This window comes from Rhopalosiphum padi, chromosome 3, assembly GCF_020882245.1.
Source record: "Rhopalosiphum padi isolate XX-2018 chromosome 3, ASM2088224v1, whole genome shotgun sequence".
Classification (NCBI taxonomy): Eukaryota; Metazoa; Arthropoda; class Insecta; order Hemiptera; family Aphididae; genus Rhopalosiphum; species Rhopalosiphum padi.
Genome location: NC_083599.1, coordinates 27,330,895 through 27,350,625, shown reverse-complemented (window position 1 = coordinate 27,350,625; position 19,731 = coordinate 27,330,895). Strand labels below are relative to the sequence as shown.

Below are 19,731 nucleotides of genomic sequence, written 5' to 3'. Positions count from 1 at the left end.
AATTTTTTATTTGATACGCAAAAATATATTAAAAATAAAAATGCATTTATTACACTTAATAAAATATATTATAAAAAAGTAATATAAAATAATGTATTTTAAAATATGACATTAGTCATCACTCATTGGATACATATTTTGCAAATTTTATAAATGTTTAAAGCACATAACCATTTACATAATTAAAATAACTGTTTAACAAAACCTAAATCTTAAAATTGGAAAAATAATAATATATTTTTTTAGTTTTCTATACTTATTATCATTTTATAATTATAGAGAACAAAAAACTACTAATACTAGAAAAAAGAAAATCGACAAGACTTAATTTAGTCAGTTAAAAATAAAATAGGAAACAAAATCAGGAATATAAATTATGTTTTGGTTGTTGCAATTTTAAATAAATTTAAAGAATAAAATTTTAGTATGATTATTAATACAAAATTAATTTAAAATAATACTTAAAAATAGTTCCAATTTATATAGTAAGATTCAAATTATAAAATCATATGATTAAAAAATAAAAATTCTTTATAATAAATATAAATAAAAATATTGTCTTTATCTGAGACATAACTTAAGCTTAAATAATAAAGTGTTTAATTATCAGTGATTAATTAGACAATAAGATTAACATTTAGAAACCCTGTAGTGTAGCACATTTTACAATCGTGGAATGATGTATGCAATTAAAAATTTTAAATAGTCAATTAATGTCTAAAACCTTTCTTTTGAAGTGGCAAAATCAGTGTCTTGCAAAAGTTGCAACTCTTGAAGTTCTTCAAACTTTTCATGATCTCTGATATGAGCATAATTAGCAGATAAACACATCAGATAATGAACCTATTAAATATAATGTAATTAATAATTATTAATAAAATGGATATAATATCTCTTTAAAACTAGTAAATAATTATTTTATAGATTTATCATTTTTATATTTAAACACTTATGCCTAGTGTAAAATAACAAATAAATGCATTGTAGTTTGTGGACAAATATCAAATATACATGGCCAATTTGTTTATGAAAGTTTAACTTAGCCTTTTAATTTTTAAATATTACTAAAAACAATGTATAGATGTATGATATATTAGTTTTGAAAATTGTCATTAAAAATTATATAATGTCTTGAGTTTTGTGGAAATAAATCCTGGCCCAATATTATTTTACATAAATTGTTAAATAGACTTAAATAAATAGTTTTTACCAAGCTTATTAGTATCAAAATTACACCAAAAGTAGCCATCATAAACATAAATTCTGATTTTTCGACAAAATCTCTGCAGAAGAACTTTATTTCTCGAACTTCACATATCTTCAAATATTCAACACGAGTCGACTGTGGAAATAGGAAAACTAAAACACAACATTTTATTTTTATATTAACAATTAAGTACATAATTGATAGAATACAGCATTTAAGTATTAATAGAAGTTGTACACTTACTAAATTGTGTTAAGTCAATGCATTGGTGATTATCTTGAACTTGGGTGCTAACACACATTTTCCAAAATACGGTTAATATAAATGTTGAAACTATCAGTAAACCAAATACAAAAATCCAAAAAAATTGGAGTACGTAAATAATACCCATAAACTAAAAATAAAATTGTTTACATTAAATATAAAATAATGCCTAATATTTTTAATTACATTTAAATACTTACAACTGCACAAGATATACGACCGCCAACTCTATTTCTCCATGCCTTATATACACGACGACGTGTTGCTCCTGTAGCCAGAAATCCGACAAATATAATCATTAATGTTACAGCTCCCATTCCTGCAGCTATCAAAACCAAAACGGTTTTTACAGTTTCAAGCCTTAAAAATGTATAATACAAAAATCATAAATAATATATTTATACTAAAAGTTATTTGTATTTATATTAATCATAAATATAATTTTAAATACTAAATAGATAAACATTTATGAGCAGGGATTGGAACTTACAACAGAAGCATATTTCTTAGGAAGCTGCATAATATATCTAATTTAATACAAATTAGTTTCATAATACATACAACTCAAATTTAAAAATGTATAATTCATATTTTACCAAATTAAGCGATTTTGTATATTTTAAAGTTGTATACATATTAATACATAATTTGTCAATAAATAAAAAAAAAACCCTTTACAACTACTTTAAAATCATTTTACATAGATATAGTAATCATTTTAATCGTACATTTACCAACAGTAAATTTTAATATTAATGAGAGAAAAAAGTTGAATAAAATATTAATTATTTTTAAAACAAAAATGTAAAAAGAATATTTTCTAGATTTTTTTTTATATTACAATTTTTGAACAATTATTACAAAAAAATCTTATAAAATATATAATTGCATAATATTATAATGTGTATTTAAAATCTTTTCGTGCATATATTTAAATATGTACATTTATCATTATTTTTTAATAGTTCCAAGCCCTAAAATGTATAAAAATAGTAAAAATATTTACCAGCCAATATAGAGATGAAAAACTTGATCTAACACCAATGCACTGAGTGTTACACCACGATACATTGTACAACAAAATATTCCAATACCAGTACAACATAAAAGAGCAGCTATTAAAGTAGCATATGGTATTCGTGTTGTACATGCCACTGAGTTGGTAGCTAAAAATATATAAATATAATACAATTCTCAATTAACATTATTAAAATAAAGTACGATAATTACAAAATTAATGACATTTTCAGGGTAACTGTTTTATTAATAAACTACCTAAATAAGCTTTAATAATAATAATAAAACTGAATAATATAGAAACTAAAATTTTAAAATCTTAAAAGTACTTTCTGCCAAGACAAAAATTTTATTAATAATAAATTTTAATAAAAATACGTATATATTATTAATATTTTATATAATAGTAAAAAAAATAATTAAAATTATCATACCTCAGTACTAAAAATATATTTAAAATTTTACCTTTTAATACCTTGTAAAATTAAAATGTAGTAAGTATAGATTAAATATACTAGTATACTTAATCTATGGTAATAATTATTTACTTACATGCTGCATCACCAGCTCGTATCTTGTAACTAGAATGTAACGAATACTCAGAATAACGTCCAAGAGTTTCCCTAGAAGGATTATAATGTGAACTTTGCAAAGGCATTTCCATTTCAGGTCTTTGGAAACTGTACTTATTCATAGTTTGAAATGCTAAAACAATCATCAAGAAAAAAAATTAGTTAATAAAAGCAATTAAATCTTAATATGGGTATTTCAAAAAAAAAATATATCTTTGTTTTATTAATAAAACATGTCACTATTGAATTTAACATATAATCTCTAGTGAAAATTCATTGTATTTTTATAATTTATTATTGTTAAAAGGATTGATAACTACAAAAACATATACAAATATGTAATGACTATGACTTACACAATTTTAATAATATTTAGATTAAATTTAAGCTATTATCTATTCATAGTATAGTTTATACCGTGTTCCTAAGAATAAAATAAATTACAATAATTAATAGCAATATAAATAAATGACATTATTATATACTTAAGGCCATTCTTACAATGTCTGGTTAAGCTTTAATGGACATTTAACTAGATTGTAACTTGTAAAAATGGTCCTAAGTATGTAACATAGATATATCCACTCAGAATCTTTTTCCATATGCATTGTTTTATCTTAACAAATTAAAACTAGTCGATTAGATACTATATTTCTTTAATTTGAAAAAATGTATAATCATCTGACATGATAAAAACACAAAATATGTTAGAATTCTTTTACATTACCCCAACATTTTGTTTATAAGGAAAAAACTAATATACTAGGATCCCTTCATTGCAAGTAGTAACACTAGAACCCCAGTTTGTTTAGCTGAACAACTATTCCAAATATATTATATAAGTATAATGGATAAAGATTTAAATAGGTATAAAGGAACAATTATTAATGTCCACATAACCTAAATAGTTGTAGTTACATACTAGCTACTCAATTGACTATGAAAAAATCTTTGTCATTTTTTAATCGGTTTTTTATTCGAAACAGGTTGATCAATGATTCTGTTTATTAGAAACCTATAAAAACTATAATATTATTTCGTATTCGCGTCCGACTAATTTATTGTATTATAATTTGTACTTACCCCAATTAAACAAAAGTCATCATAACTACTACCGAACAAAGATTAAATCGTTGAATATGGAACAATTTGAAATACAATTATAACTAAACTAAAAATGGAATGAGGGTAAAAGTTACAAATGTATTAAATAAATAATAACGTTGAAAAAACAAACAATAAATTAGGTTTTGTTAAATCGACTATTTACATTTTACTGTTATCAAGTATTGTTTTGTTAAGACAAAAAAAACGATAAATGACTGGCTGAGTCGGTGGGCGGTGATCATCAATGTGAAAGTCGACATTTTAACAAGTCAATCTGTTAGAGGCTTGGAGGTAAATTATTGCTGAAACTAAGATTCTCGATGAGTGGGACTGACTACTTGTAATAAGCGCAGGTTGTTTTTATCTGTTTGTAGTTTCAACTACCTGGTGCTCCACGCAGATATAATTATAATAATAAAAGTTTTTTTTTTGTATATTTATGATTATGTATTGTAAATTGTAATATTTTTTTTTTTTTTTTTTTTTTTTTTATTTAGAACTTTCAGCTACAGCTATTATAGTTCGACAATTACAGTATACAATTAAATTAATAATATTAAACATGATAATAATAAATCTGATTAATACAAATAATGATAGACGGTAGAAAATGATTTCGTATCCAATTAAGATTAAAGTAACATAATCACAGAATATTTAATAACAACAGTTTAGATATTTATGATTTCGCGAAGTTTGCAATTAAGGAGATAAGGTATTCTTAGAAAGTAATGTGTTTAATAGAGAGGATAAAAGAGAAATCAATGGAGTAAAGAGGGAATTAAGTTGCGTAATAAATTGGGATATAATATTGGAAATAGGTTCAGAGTTTAAATTATTTGAATTGCCCACAGTTGCTTCTGCATAAGTCCTAGGTACTCCTTTGCGTCGGGTGTGAATGGACGGGGGCTTATCAATTGTAATATTTATAGATTTATATTAAACTGAAAAAAAGCCCTGACTGCAGTGCTTCCATTCAGCTCATATTTGGTCTATTTCGATTTTTGTCATAACTATAATCTGGTCTATGCTTATAAGATAGTTGCTGTTAATACTCGATTCCCCATTTCCATAGTTTGTTTTACCTTGGTATGAGCAATTGTTTCTTTTCGTTATTAAATATTTTATCTTTTATCATAACAATTTGGATTTTTTTGGTAAGTCGTAACTGCAGTCTGCAACTCTTTCCTGACTAACACGCGTGAGGATATATATTATGAAGTTGTCTATAAAATTATTTACCTTTTTGTTTGCTTTAGTTGGTTAATTTTTATATCTGTCCTTCGAATATTTACCGAATATCATAACCTATTTAGTTTTAGTTTATTTAATATCTCGGTATACCAATCTATATATTAAAACCTGTAGCAATGACGCCTGCTGGGTCTCTAGAGTTTATTCTAAATTTCAGTGACTACAATTTATTTTATTTTATTGAAGGCACTATTGTCAGTAATTTAGTGAAATTGCGTGTACAATTTGTTGAACTGTATTAAGTGATTTTGATGTATTAGATATTTTTATTCTAAACATTAAAAATACCTAAAAATAGTTATATTATCAAGTGTAATTAACATTTTTACAAAAATGTATTACTTATTAATACTGTGTAGTGTTGCAATTATTATTCTATTATACAGAATGTGTCATTCTGTCAGACAAAAATCATATAATTATACAAAAAAATTGCTGTAAAATTGCAAGTCATAAAAAAAAAAACTTTAAATTCTTAATTATAATTAAATTAATTTTAAAAAAAAAATTGATGATTTTATTACTTTTTTGAATTAAAATTAATAATTAAATATATTTCCAAATTATGTTCATTAAAATTAAATCTTTGATTACTTAAAATATGTTTGTACAAAGAAAAAATAAGTTCTACTTCTATTATATTAGTTATTGGTGCATGTTTAAATAAACATCTGCTTTACCTGACATGACTTCATAGTAAGATTTAATAGTTTTATATACTTTATTTGTTTTTCAATTTTATACGTAAATTTATCTTTAGCTTTTTTTCCATTCAGACCAGGAATATTTGTTAAAATATCTTCAATTTTTTTTAAACATATTCATACTTTAAGTAGCTTGCTATTCAATTCTTCCAAGTTAATAACATTATTAATGGATAATTCAGATAAGTGTAATTGTATAAATGCTATAATCCACATTTGTCTGCATTATTTTGTACAAGCTGTTTCAGCTTTTCCACACTAATAGAGATTAACATTATTTTTTAAACTTTTAATCACAATTAAAAATTTTTCAAAATTATTTGCATAGAAAAATGCAGCTTTTAACCATGTTTCCCTTATAATAATAGATTCCGGAGGTAAAGGTATACCTGGCATTTCTTTTTTGTATTTATTTATTCTTAAAGTTACTTTTAGGAAAGCTTTTTTTCCTAAATTAAACAAAATAAGTTACATATGAATTTAGATTTTATACACTAAATTAATTACCGCTGTGAAATAATCTATTTATGTAATAATAAATTTAGTTTAGTTAAGACAGTTAAGTATTTTGTTCATTAAAACTCACAAAATTAAAAAAAAATCTAAAAATGTGGGAAATTGCAAAAAATTGCATTATAAAATTAAATAGGCAGAGAATAAGAGAACAATATAATTTATAAGAAATTACCTATTACTAATAATCAAATGCAATAATTGTATAACAACTCTAATATCTAATAATTTGTTTTCCAAAAGTCAGCAAAAAAAGTCAATGGGGGGGGGGGGATATTCCAAAGGATTAAAATTTAAATCCATAATACAAACCAGAACTTGTAAATATTGTAGTTCATCATCTCTCCATGCTATGCTATACACTGTTTAATTATTATTATTTAAAAGAAATTACAAATCATAACATACAGAAAACAAACCAGAGTAAAGTTTTTTTGTTATCTTAATAATATTCAAGAAAAGATTTTATTTGAACTAAAACAAAAAAAGGGCTTAAATAGTATTGCTCTTCTCTTTATTTTGTGCATGTTTAAATATAAATATAAAAATTTTAAATATGTAATATTATTTCATATAAAACTTTATTATGAAATACATTACTAAGCTTAGAATAAATATTCACTATAAATTAAATCCAAAATTATTTCTTCTTTACAACAAATATTATTTTAATTATTCAACTTGTGTAATCTAAAACATAACAAAATCATCATAAAATTAAAATAATATTATTTAAAATCTGTAAATATATTATGAAGTAGATATTTGCACTTATAATTGAATTCAAAATTGTCTTCGATAAATCGTAAAATATGCTATAAATGATTATAAATTTCTCATGCATCACAAACAATTCATACTATTTATATTACTAACCTTGAATATAAAATAATGTTGATAAATGCATCAGGATATGCAATATTCCATAACTGTACACATGGAATTTGTCCCTTGAAATCTTTAAGTTTATAAATTGAAACATTGGTATTATAACCCAAAATGTTAAATAACTCCTCTACTGTTCTACTAGTTACATCTTCAGGTGGAAACATATGTAGTGCTACTTTAACAGCCTAAAAATTAAAATAAGCAGATTTTCAATGAAAACAATAGTTATTTCTATACTGTGTTTATACATGATATATATTATATAATATGCATTATATAGCAACATGTAAATTCACAATTTTTCACAACTAATGTCTGAAATCAAATTTAATATTATTGATTATAAATTCTATACATAGTTTGTATAATACATATTTAGTTTATATTAAACAATTGTATATCATTTGGCATCAGTTATTTCTATTTAACAATAGAACTGAAAAATATTATGAACACCTATTAATTATTTACTTAATTCTAATTTAAAATTTGAAACTCATAATATTCAATCTTCAAATAATGTGCAGATTTTGGTATTTCTATTTAAAAATAATATGTTACAACAAGATTAAACTGAAGTATTCGGGTGACTGTAACTAAGATCAATACATAGATTTTAATGCAATATATATATATATATATATATATATGTATATTAGTGCATGTGCATGAGTAATAACAAGTCAGTTTATTTTTAATTTTATATATAAATTATAAAATTTATATTGAATTTTCAAGTTCAACCAATATTAAAAGTTTTTTTAATATGTGATGTACAACAAACTTATTATGTACTTTTTCAATATTTTATATGTAAATGTGCAAATGATGTAAGATATATTTTGGTGCAGATAAACAGACAATATGCAAATCATGACTTAGTTAGCTTTAATATAAAAGTGAATTACCAACCAAGAGATGAGTAAGTAAAATACTAAAATTTAAAAATACTCATAATCAGGGCTCGGAAGTTGTAGCACTAAAAAAAATTAATTTTTAGCGCTTAAATATGCACATAAAACTATTATTATCAGCGTTATAATTAGCACTAAAAATTGGAAAAAATGCAAAATAAAATTTTCAACAAATTTTTTTAAACATGAAATTTAAGATACATTTAATTTTAAAATTTTTAATGTTTTTCATAGAATATGATGGTAGGTATCGACAGGAATAAGACTGCAGCACGATAATACAATGAATCCAATAATAGTGCGATAGTACGATGTGACTACAGATATATAAATATATTGTATATATTGTTTTATATATCTGTGGATGTAACTGACACGATTTTAAAAATAAACAATTTATTGGAAACGAACAAAATTGTCCGATTTAATCAACGATAACAACGGTCTAAGGCTGTTTATTTTGGATGTTTACTATCTTAAAATAAAACAATTTGTTTTCGTTCACATATTCGTAGGTGGCTATTTGGTAGGTAATTTAGTTTTTAAAAATATGCCCATAAACAGCATTTATAACTCCAAATTAGCAAAATAGCTGTAAAAACCGTAAATATGCAAAAAATAGCAAAATAAAATTTCATGTATGACATCAGAGAAGTGTGAAACATATTTGTATCTTACTTTGGATGTTCTAGGACGTAACAAGAAAAATATGCATTTGCTAGAACTTTCGAGCCCTACTCATAATTTTACTTTAAAATTGCTACAGATTTATTACACTATACCAATCGCTTAAAAGTAAATTTAACTTACTTGACTTGGAATTCGAACAAGATTGACATTAATTTTGGACAGATTAATAAGTGTAGTTAGTTCAACAACCTTAAAACATCCATAGTCAATAAAATATACTTTAACCTAAAATTTAAAAATCAAAAATACATTAAAACTCACAGATATTTACTTTATTTTTCCAAGTAGAAATTATTGCCTATGTTATAAAACTGTTCTTCTATTTATTTAACACATTTAATGTACATAAATTATTAGACAATTTTTGAATTAAAAATAATCAAGCAAACAGTATTAAACTGATAATAAATTTAAATAAATATCTAATCTTGTGTATTAAATTAATAAAAATAAAATTGCTTATAATTAATTACCTTGCTATCAGTAACAAAAAACTCCACTTTAACCCTACCCTTGATGTTTCTTTCATAATAAGTCAAATATATATTTTTATAATCAATATCTCTATCATTTTTTAAACAAGGTCCAAAAAATTGATCTGTTGAAAATAGTTTTTCCAGAGATTTGATTAAATCTTGATTGAACTGCACATAAAAGTATCCATTTTCAACTGATATTAATTTAACTTCTGCAGCATCATATCCATCCTAGTAAATAATAAAAAATAAAGTTATATTTAGAATAATAATTTTTGCACACTGACACATCTCCCATCGGTTATCTTTTATATTTATAATAAGTTCTTATATTTCACTGATATTAACAGATGATAAGTTTAGGGCAGTTATGTATGAAAAAAGAGGATAATAAACCAATATTTTTAACTTTTATACTTGAGTAAAATTAAGAATAATATTTTCGAAAGTATGGTATATTGATTTGGCTAAATATTGCCTCCAAATTATGTTATATTCATTTAAATCTACATAACATTTTTTTCACTTTTAAAGTCAAATAATAATAAAATATGATACTAATGTCAAAAAAATATTTTTTTTTTTTTTTAATTAACTTAAAAAAAACAACTACACAAGGTTATTATTTTCTATATGGGTATAGTAGAGAGGTTTTATAATTATATAATGGTTACATAGTAGAAAATAATCAAATTTTTGATTTTACATATTATTGTTGAGAAATGGTGAATAGTATAGTTTTTTTTTTTTTTATTAATGAGATTTTAATTTATAAATTATTATATCTCTATTATAGTTGTTGGATTACATAAATATATATTATAGATAAGATTGTGTTATTAAATATTTTGGCATTCATAATCATAACATAAATGATCCACACAATCTGATAAAGCAAAATTTAGTATATTATACAGGAGATGAATACATATATAAAGAAAAATGATTGTAAATAAATATATTTTGAAGGTAAATTTATTGAGATATGACTTGCTTAGGAGAAGTTGCTATTAATAGTTAATGAATTAATATATTACTATAAAGACTAAAGCGTTTAAAGAGTTATCAAGGTGTTTGATATGTTTATATTTAATAATGATAACTTACTCCACAAGTAATCTTTGGTGTTACTTTTTCATAAAAACTATTTGTTATTATGTCATTTATATTCATCATAGTTTCCAAATCATATAAAGTCACAGTAGGGGGATTTGTAATAACACTGTCTGGAATAAGAATACACTTGGTTTCCAATAGTTTTTCAATTACAATTTCTTTAATGAATGGAAATTCATCAAATAGTTTTATTTTATTTAATACAGCTTTCATTGCCTGAAAACATTAAAATTAAGAATCAAATGTTATTAAGTATTTAAATAAATATGTCCTTGAAGTGACCTCTTTAAATGTGCAATTTTTTTTTTATGTTTATTTTATTAGATGAATTAATAATATAATATTAACATCATATTTAATATTTAATTACCTGACTAGAGATCTGAACAAATTTTGGATCAAGTGAATAAATTTGATGTTGATTTACAATTATTGATTTTCCAGTGTCAATCAAAAAACATTCAATTGAGTTGTCAAAATAAATATTTTCAACAACAATACGATGCCACTTATTCTGATGATGCAGTGCGTAATAATAACCAATGATCGGAGTAGTATTTAATGGAGTTCTCATTCTGTTAAATTCTATTTGCATTCCTAGTAAACTGCACTGAATAATAACAAACAATGGAATAATGTTATAACACTGTTTTGGTTATTAGTAAGTTATTATTAAATAAAAGCTAAAAGATACAACTTTCTATTATGTATAGACAATAAAATATTATGAATATTATTTATAGATATATTCTAGCAAATTTGTGTTTAGCAGAATCTATTTTATGCTGTTAACTTTAATATTCGAGGTAATTTACCTATTATCAAACTTAAAATGGTTTATACCAAAATATATTATCTAATAAATAATAAGTAATAATACTGTATGAAAAATTGAATTTTTCAAATAATGACTTATTTATGTTTTTTTGAAAATAAAGAGCCAAAATAATAATAAATGTAATTTTAATTTAGGAATCATACCTGTTGTTATTAGTAAATAATTAGGTTTCCCAGAGAACAAAGATAATACACCCACAGTTTGTAAACTTACATTATTGAAACATATAATTATTAGTAATAAATAAAACTGATTTATAAATCTACTTACATTAGTATTATGATCTTCTAGCACGACACAAATGTTTGAAGGACTATACACGGCAGTCACGGTTACAATTTTCTTGCATTTACTTTCAAGTGTATAATAATTAATTTCCAAGTTAGTCTGTTCATTGTTATATTCAGGTAATTGTTTAGGTTGTATTGGTATATTACATGCCTTAATGATGAACAATTCAAATAAGATTTCAAAATTGTACATTTTATATTAAATTGGTGATTTATTTTAAGAGGATGTAGTACCCACATGAGTAGTTTTCTTCTTACACACGTACAACATAGCAAATTTTCATTCACCAGTTTCAATATTGTGCTGTCAGTTTTGATAATTGACTGAACTGACTGACATATTATAAAATTTAAAGGTAAGATTATTATCCAAGGCCCCCATAGCCTTTTATTGATTATATTATTCTTATTAAGTTATTATCTTTTTGAAACTGCACATTTTAAAATGATCATAATTTACTTAAAAATACTAATATCAATAAAAGGCTATGTGGGGCCCTTGGTAATAATCTTACCTTTAAATTTTATAATAGGTCAGTTCACTCTAACATCAAAACTAACAGCACAATATTGAAACTAGTGAACAAAAATTTGATATGTTGTACACGTGTAAGACAGAAACAACATATTATGAGGGTACTACGCCCACTTAATACATATAAATTAAACTTGATATCATCTGTTTTAACTATTTAATTATGTTTATAAAACATAAACTTTGAAAGTTATTAAACTCATCAATTTATTTTAAAACATTGATAATTTTGTAATAGTTTGTGTTACAATTTCTAACTCAAACCAATAAACAAAACTTATGTTCAATGAAATGGTAACTTATAAGAACAAATATTAAACTATAATTTTATTTTGTTATAAATAAGCATGTGTTAATTAATACGTATTAGTTTACCATATCACGGATATTGCATTTTTTTGTGAAAATTTCTGATAGTTCTAGAAATGATTCTTCTGATATAGTTTCATTTTTTAATTCATTGTTCTAGAAAAAAAATTAATTAATAATTATAACCTATTATAACTAATTATATTAGTATAGGAGAGTATAAATGAATTTACAAAGTATGCCAGGATCCCTATTTTTGAATTTATGCACATACTTTCAAGTAAATTTCTTTCATGGCTATACATAAGGTTTTAATTTATCATCACCATAATATACACTGTGTACACTAAATTTAAAAAAATAATAGTCAAAAAAACACAATTAGTGATTGAATTTGTCACAAGGTTGAACTAGACCACCGGGACATCAGGATATTTCCTGTTAGGCAGCCATGAAAATGAGACTATGGAGGCTGCAGCAGTAGACTATTTGGGGGTGGTAATAAGCAGTACGGGGGCCATATTAAAATGTAAAAGTGAAAATATTGTTATAAGTGAGTGAAAAATTACTCAGTTCTAACATCTTTGAAGTACAGGCTGTGAGCAGTGGCCTGTTAAAAAATTATTTCCCCGGTACGTTTGTATGAGCTAGTCCAACTCTGGATATTGACAATATAGTGTTATTTTGATAAACAGTAAAATGTGTAGATATTGATGTAGTTAAAAATAGATCTGTAGTCAAAACGTAAGACGTATGGTATACCATTATTGATAAAATAATATGGGCGGTAATTTAAAACTAAATAATTATGAAAATAATATTATATATTTTGCTTATCATAATATTGTCCAACAAAATTATACTTGTGTATTAACTTAGTGTTAATCACAATATTAAACAATTTTCCCACAATATTTTGAATAAATTGATAATATTATATTGTCAATTTTTTTAAATTATTTATGTTATTGTATCACAAGTAGTTTCTTTTTATCCTTTTTTTAAAGAAATATTTATATTTATCTCTGGTTAGAATTGTTTTTCATATACAAATATACAATGATATATCAAATTTAATACATCTATTTGACCCACTTAACATCTACTGTACAACAAAGCAGTATCCACTTTTTTTTACATTTCATACATATGAAAAATATATAAGTTCAAATTCAAAGAATTTCCAATAAGCCCCAAATATCAAAATCATAAAATATTTATACTATCCATCCAACAACTTCTACTAGAAAGCTGGACATGTGTATGACATTTAAATTTCTTATTTAAAAATACCTTGCATTGAATAATATTTAAAAAAAAATGTATTATACTAACCTCAATTTGATTAATATCTTTTTTCTTATATTTTTGTAATCGGTCTTGAGCATATACTTTTGGTTTATCTTTTTTTTTTAATAATTTATTTTCCTGAAATAAATACACATTAAATCCTAAGTTGAAAAATTGTATTTTAAATGATTCAAATTGTATATCTTGAGTTGTAAAAATAAGTAGGTATGCAAATCTGAAGCCTTAAAAAATATTTTTGCTTTGCTACTACATAACATCAGTATAAAAAACTAGATTAAATAACAAGCTCCATTTAATAACCCAATCCAAAAAGTATAATCTGTTAACCAATTGTTTTAAAATTGTTTCAGTGTCATAGGTTTTTTGTGTATACATAGATTAAAAATTGTGGTCGTTGTAGTATTGTAAACTAGAATTACAGTATTAGCAGTCTATATAAATAATTAATTGTATGCAAATAAAAGATATGAGGCTTTGCTAATTCAAAAAGGTTTATATTTATCAAGATCATCTTATGATTAATATATTTCATATGAATATTAACTACCCTGCTAATCAATAGATTTTAACGTAACAAGATTTAATGTCCTTTTCGGTAACCTAATAATTTTAATTTATATTATACATAATAAATAATTATAAATTTTGATCAATAATACATACATAATCTTTTTTTGGCCATCTAGAGTTATTTTTGTTAACAGGATTTACATCAGCTGTATGTTTTTTTAAATTATCGACCTGTTGTCTTTTTTTTCTCAACTTAAATTGCTATAAATAATCATAAACATATTTCAAATAATTAATAATATAAGTACTAAAAATTAAAAAATTATAAATAAAAGTGCATATATCTTTTAATTATTATACAAATAAGAAATTAAAAAACAAAAAGAATAAGTACTATAATTTAAACTAACAATCAATTAAGTATAAGCTATTTATATTATACCTAAAACAAATTATAAATAAATAAAAATATTATAGTACCTAAGTACTTCATTAAAATATTTACTCAAATACATTAGCAGATAATGGGTATTTATACAAACACTTTTCAATTAAAATGTATACAATAATTTTAGCTCTGTATTTAAATATCATAGGATATAAATTACATGAAAAAAAATTAAATTATATAGGTATTAAAAATCTAAATTATAAAAAAAAAATGTATAACTAATAATATGTAATAAACTAACCATGGAATTGTTGTTGGAGACATAATAGTTATTATTAAACTTCTTTTGTGATACCCAAGCAGATGACGTTAATTTTGATTTACGTTTAGACTAAAATAAATAAGCAACAATAAAAATTATTTACAAAATTATTAGTGACAAAGTATATACTATTCAGTAATTTACAATATTAATGATGATATAAAAATAAATCTACCATTAATTTTAAAATGTATAATTGACTGATTCATTGAGAATTTTATTGTGCACTTGTAATTAAAAGAACTTAGGACTAATAATAAAGAATTGAAATATCAGGAAAACCACATTTAATGAAACTGTATTATTCTTAAAAGTATTTTAAATATTTGTATATTTTTTTTTTACCTTAGTTTTTTGTTTGCTTATCATTTTTTCTAAGTGTTGAGTCTTTCCACCACTTACAACTTGTACAAATATGTTGATTCCTTTATTTTTTATTTTGAATACATTTTTCAGAGAATAAAGAAATTCTTCTATAGAGTTGAATCCTAGATTTCGATATGGTATATGTTCACCAATTAAATTATAATAATCAGCTGAAATCAAATGATATAATTTTTAAATATTATAGTTTAAAAAAATATAGTATATATGTAGGTGAAGATGAATCATTATTATAGCTTATTGCAAATGCATATTCCATAATAGTAACTTTTTTATATATTTAAATGAAAATATATATTTATGAATAATATAGATATTGTATTTTCTACAATATTCATTAATAAAATAGTAAATATGTAACTAAAATTGCATTTCATTCATGATAGTTATTTAATAAAAAGGTTATTTAATTTTTTTAGTAATTATATAAAACCCTATCTTTATTTGTACAAGACTCTGTTTAAAATAAAGTCAAAAGAACTTTTCAAAATACAAAAGTATGCTTTGAGATTATCATAGCAGTTTTCAATTCAAAAAACTGAAATTGATTTTTATTACCTCATACTGGTATTTGTCACATAATAATTTATTGAATAATATAATATTTTTCAAATACAATCTCATAAAAATAATGTTATTCTGATTATTTTAAATAAACTTTTTTTTACATTTATTTAGATTTCAAATTGTCTAATTGTATTATACAGTCTCATAAGAAATTAAGCAAATTTCTTGCATATCAACTGACCACTCCCGACAGTAAAAAGGTCAAATTTCCTCCACCTTGCTAGCCGACAATTCCCAATGACAACATAATATAAACATTTACAACTAATATTACTTATTACAAATTAGTAATATTATTAAATTTAATTTGGGGACCGCTCAAAGGACAGGTTGGTTTGTGGGAGATGCTCGGAAATGTACAACAATCGATTGGTCGACTGATTATTCTCTTTTGAGATAGGGTATAAAAATTGTAAACTGTATGAAGTAATCGTACATTATTTTTTTATAATTCATGGATTTTTTTTTAGTTATCCTGCGGAGTAAGATATTTAGGCAGTTTTGGATTTTGTTGAGGTTTGATTTTTTTATAGCCGTGCCCTACAGTTGTAAACCATAAGTCCAAATGGGTTTTAGTATAGACTTATAGAAAGTAATTTAGTTTATAAGAATGTAAAATTGTTTTTTGATAATATAATTTTTAGTGATCGATAGTGGGAATTAAGGATTTATATCCTTAATTCCTGCCCTTCCTTAATTTTATTTTTTAAGTTTAAATTTAAGTTCAACATTTTACAAAATTCGTTGAAATCACAAAAATTTGGAAATTATTTATTTATTTATGATAAACGGGTAATAACCCTTTTGTGTGAGCAGTATCAGGTTTACATTTTTAAGTATTTTACAGTAAAAACGAAAAATAAAAAGTAAGACAAAAAATAATAATGAAAATACAGTTACAAAATAATAATAATTAGACAGTGGTAAATGAATAATAGTAATACAAAACAGCATTACATTAATAATAACATAATAATGATAATTAATTTACAACTAAATTTAAAGCTAAATATACATTTCTATTAAAAACAATACGTGACATAAAGAAAAAATCTACATGATCAGTAATAAGATTTGCTAGTTTTAATGCTCTAGGAAAGAAAGAAGTGGAGCTATATTATTTTTATAAAATAGTACATGAAATAAGTTTGAATTTCTTAATCGGTGATTTGTTATATTAAATTCTATCATAGAGAGCAATTCTGCAGGGGAAAAAATATGACCATTCAACAAATCATAAATAAACATAATATCTGCAACTTTTCTTCCAACCTTCAAAGATATAAAGTCTAATTAAATTAGTCACATATTACACGAGTTATTTGAAGTAAATAGAACATTTATTTTGTAATTTAATAATTTTAAGAATTTATATTGTACATTTTCAATAAGGCCAATAAAAGTGATGTAATTAAGTGACCAGGCTGTCGAACCAAACTCAAGATAATATCTAACAAGCGCAAAAAATAAAGTTTTCAATGCATTAATATTTTTAAAATTGATTGTATTTCGGATGATAAAACCAAGTATCTTAAAGGCTCTTTTAGTTATAGAATTTGTATGAAAAGTGAAAGACAAATTGCAATCAATAATAATCCCTAGGTCTCTAATTGAGGTAACTTGTGACGGAACAATTGTCAATTTTGTATTCAAAACTAATGGGATTATCTGCGCGTGAAAAAGCAATAACATTACATTTATTGATATTTAATGATTAACTATTTTGATGACTCCAAGTAACAAATTTATTCAAGTTATTTTGTAATTTTATTGCATCTGATAGAGAATAAATAGTAGAAAAAATTTTTGAGTCATCAGCAAATAACAGTTATTAACAGTTACCAATTATTTGGTAATTTATAAAATTATTAATTTTATCCTCTATATTATCACTTAAAGTTTGAAAATATAAAAGAAGATTCCTTATACTTTTTAACCAAAAATTAAAAAAAATTTGCATCGACTTAATAAAGATTTATACTCAGTCTAATGATTACTATGGCAAAAATGTAAAACATAGTATGTAACAACATATTAATAAATCATGAACATAATATTAATATGTATATTATTATTTGGCTAGTTGATGGCTCATTAAATTTTTCATGATACTTGTTATTAATTATATATTAGGTTAAGTTTAATAAATTAAAAATCATTTTTAATAGTTTAAAAATATACATCTAAAATTTAAATGTTGCCTTAAAGATTTTTGAACATATTAAATTATTCAAACACAAGACAAAAGAACATCTATAATTCAAACTAATATTAAATTCAATACAATTAGAATTAAATTAAGCACTAAATTATGAGGCTAAAATGATGTACACACTTGTATAAATATAGGTACCTACTATAATACTAATTATATCTGTCAATATTTAATACTTACATTCAATGCAATTTAATTCTACACCACCTTTGTTTGATGTGATAGTGGCTTTTAAATTAGAAATTATCTCATCAATTTCAATTAAATTTGACATGATAGAAAATGTTATAATAACAACACTTTAACGTCAATTAATTTCAATATATTAATTAATATTTTTAAGCAGAAAATACACTAAAACATAATGAAGAACCACCAATTAACGATTAAAACGTACCTAATTCGTTATTTACTTATACATTAGGTTACCGAAGTTACTTTAGTAGTACCATCAGTATTAAAATACTCACGATAAATGACGATATTTATTATTTAAAAACAACGTTATAAACTTATAATCACACTCGAACTATAATTAAAAAAAGTTACAATGATCAGCATTCACCGTTCAATAATATAACGTGGTTAATGGACGCGGACTGCTTCCTTAGAGATCACCTATAAAAATATTTTACTTATAAACTATAAAATTTATTATATTTATTTAATAGTTTAACAGTTAAATACTGACATTTGAAAAACTTCAGTCCACACAAGTTGAAAACTCAAAAGCATGCGTTCTGCCGTTCTGTATCAGTGTATCACTAGGTTACGTCATAGAAAACAATATCGAATAATATAATTATTTTCCGTTAGATTAATAATAATATGTATAGTCGTGTTCGTGTGTGTACAGTTAACTCTATGGGTGTTATTGTAGTAGTAGTAGTGCGCGTCGACTTGTGTAGTGTTTAAAAATAAAACAACGCGAACGCGCGATATCAACATTCGACAACATGGTTGTAAACATCCACTTTTGGTTCGGGTCTGCGCACACATCACCCGCCGACCGTCAAAAACAAAAAGTTACCACCATGTTAGAATAAAAATAATAATAATAATATAATATATTATTCACTGTTATTGTCGTATCTCGTGTGTGTACTTTTGAATGATGTTGCGGCGTATTCTTGTACAAGCAATGTAAATATAGTGTACGAACCTTATGATTTATATACATATATATATCAAATGATACAACACACATATATTATATCGTATGGTGTAGCGATGCGTTTCTATCAAATAATTAATGAAACACGAGCATGTTTAGGTCAGGACGAAGAACACTTTATTATATTTAATTCAAGTATTCAACCATTAAAATATATTCACAC

At 23.6% G+C, this 19,731-nt stretch overlaps 2 protein-coding genes across 2 annotated transcripts; both read right to left on the bottom strand.

Annotated features, from left to right (window-relative positions):
- Positions 1–405: 405 nt before the first annotated feature.
- On the bottom strand, positions 406–4,354 carry LOC132927310 (neuronal membrane glycoprotein M6-a). Its single transcript, XM_060991821.1, has 7 exons — positions 4,144–4,354; positions 3,041–3,193; positions 2,478–2,637; positions 1,672–1,831; positions 1,451–1,601; positions 1,211–1,359; positions 406–843 (listed from the first exon to the last, which is right to left on the bottom strand). The coding sequence occupies exons 2-7, from the start codon at positions 3,180–3,182 to the stop codon at positions 718–720; spliced, it is 888 nt and encodes a 295-aa protein (XP_060847804.1). The 5' UTR covers positions 3,183–3,193; positions 4,144–4,354; the 3' UTR covers positions 406–717.
- Positions 4,355–7,130: 2,776 nt separating this feature from the next.
- LOC132927528 (uncharacterized) lies at positions 7,131–19,294 on the bottom strand. Its single transcript, XM_060992072.1, has 15 exons — positions 19,086–19,294; positions 18,865–19,012; positions 18,575–18,748; positions 15,574–15,764; positions 15,208–15,297; positions 14,669–14,776; positions 14,030–14,122; positions 12,761–12,850; positions 11,831–12,001; positions 11,093–11,332; positions 10,714–10,938; positions 9,604–9,837; positions 9,251–9,355; positions 7,515–7,711; positions 7,131–7,328 (listed from the first exon to the last, which is right to left on the bottom strand). Exons 3-15 carry the CDS (start codon positions 18,666–18,668, stop codon positions 7,307–7,309), a joined length of 1,860 nt encoding a protein of 619 aa, XP_060848055.1. The 5' UTR covers positions 18,669–18,748; positions 18,865–19,012; positions 19,086–19,294; the 3' UTR covers positions 7,131–7,306.
- Positions 19,295–19,731: the final 437 nt, after the last annotated feature.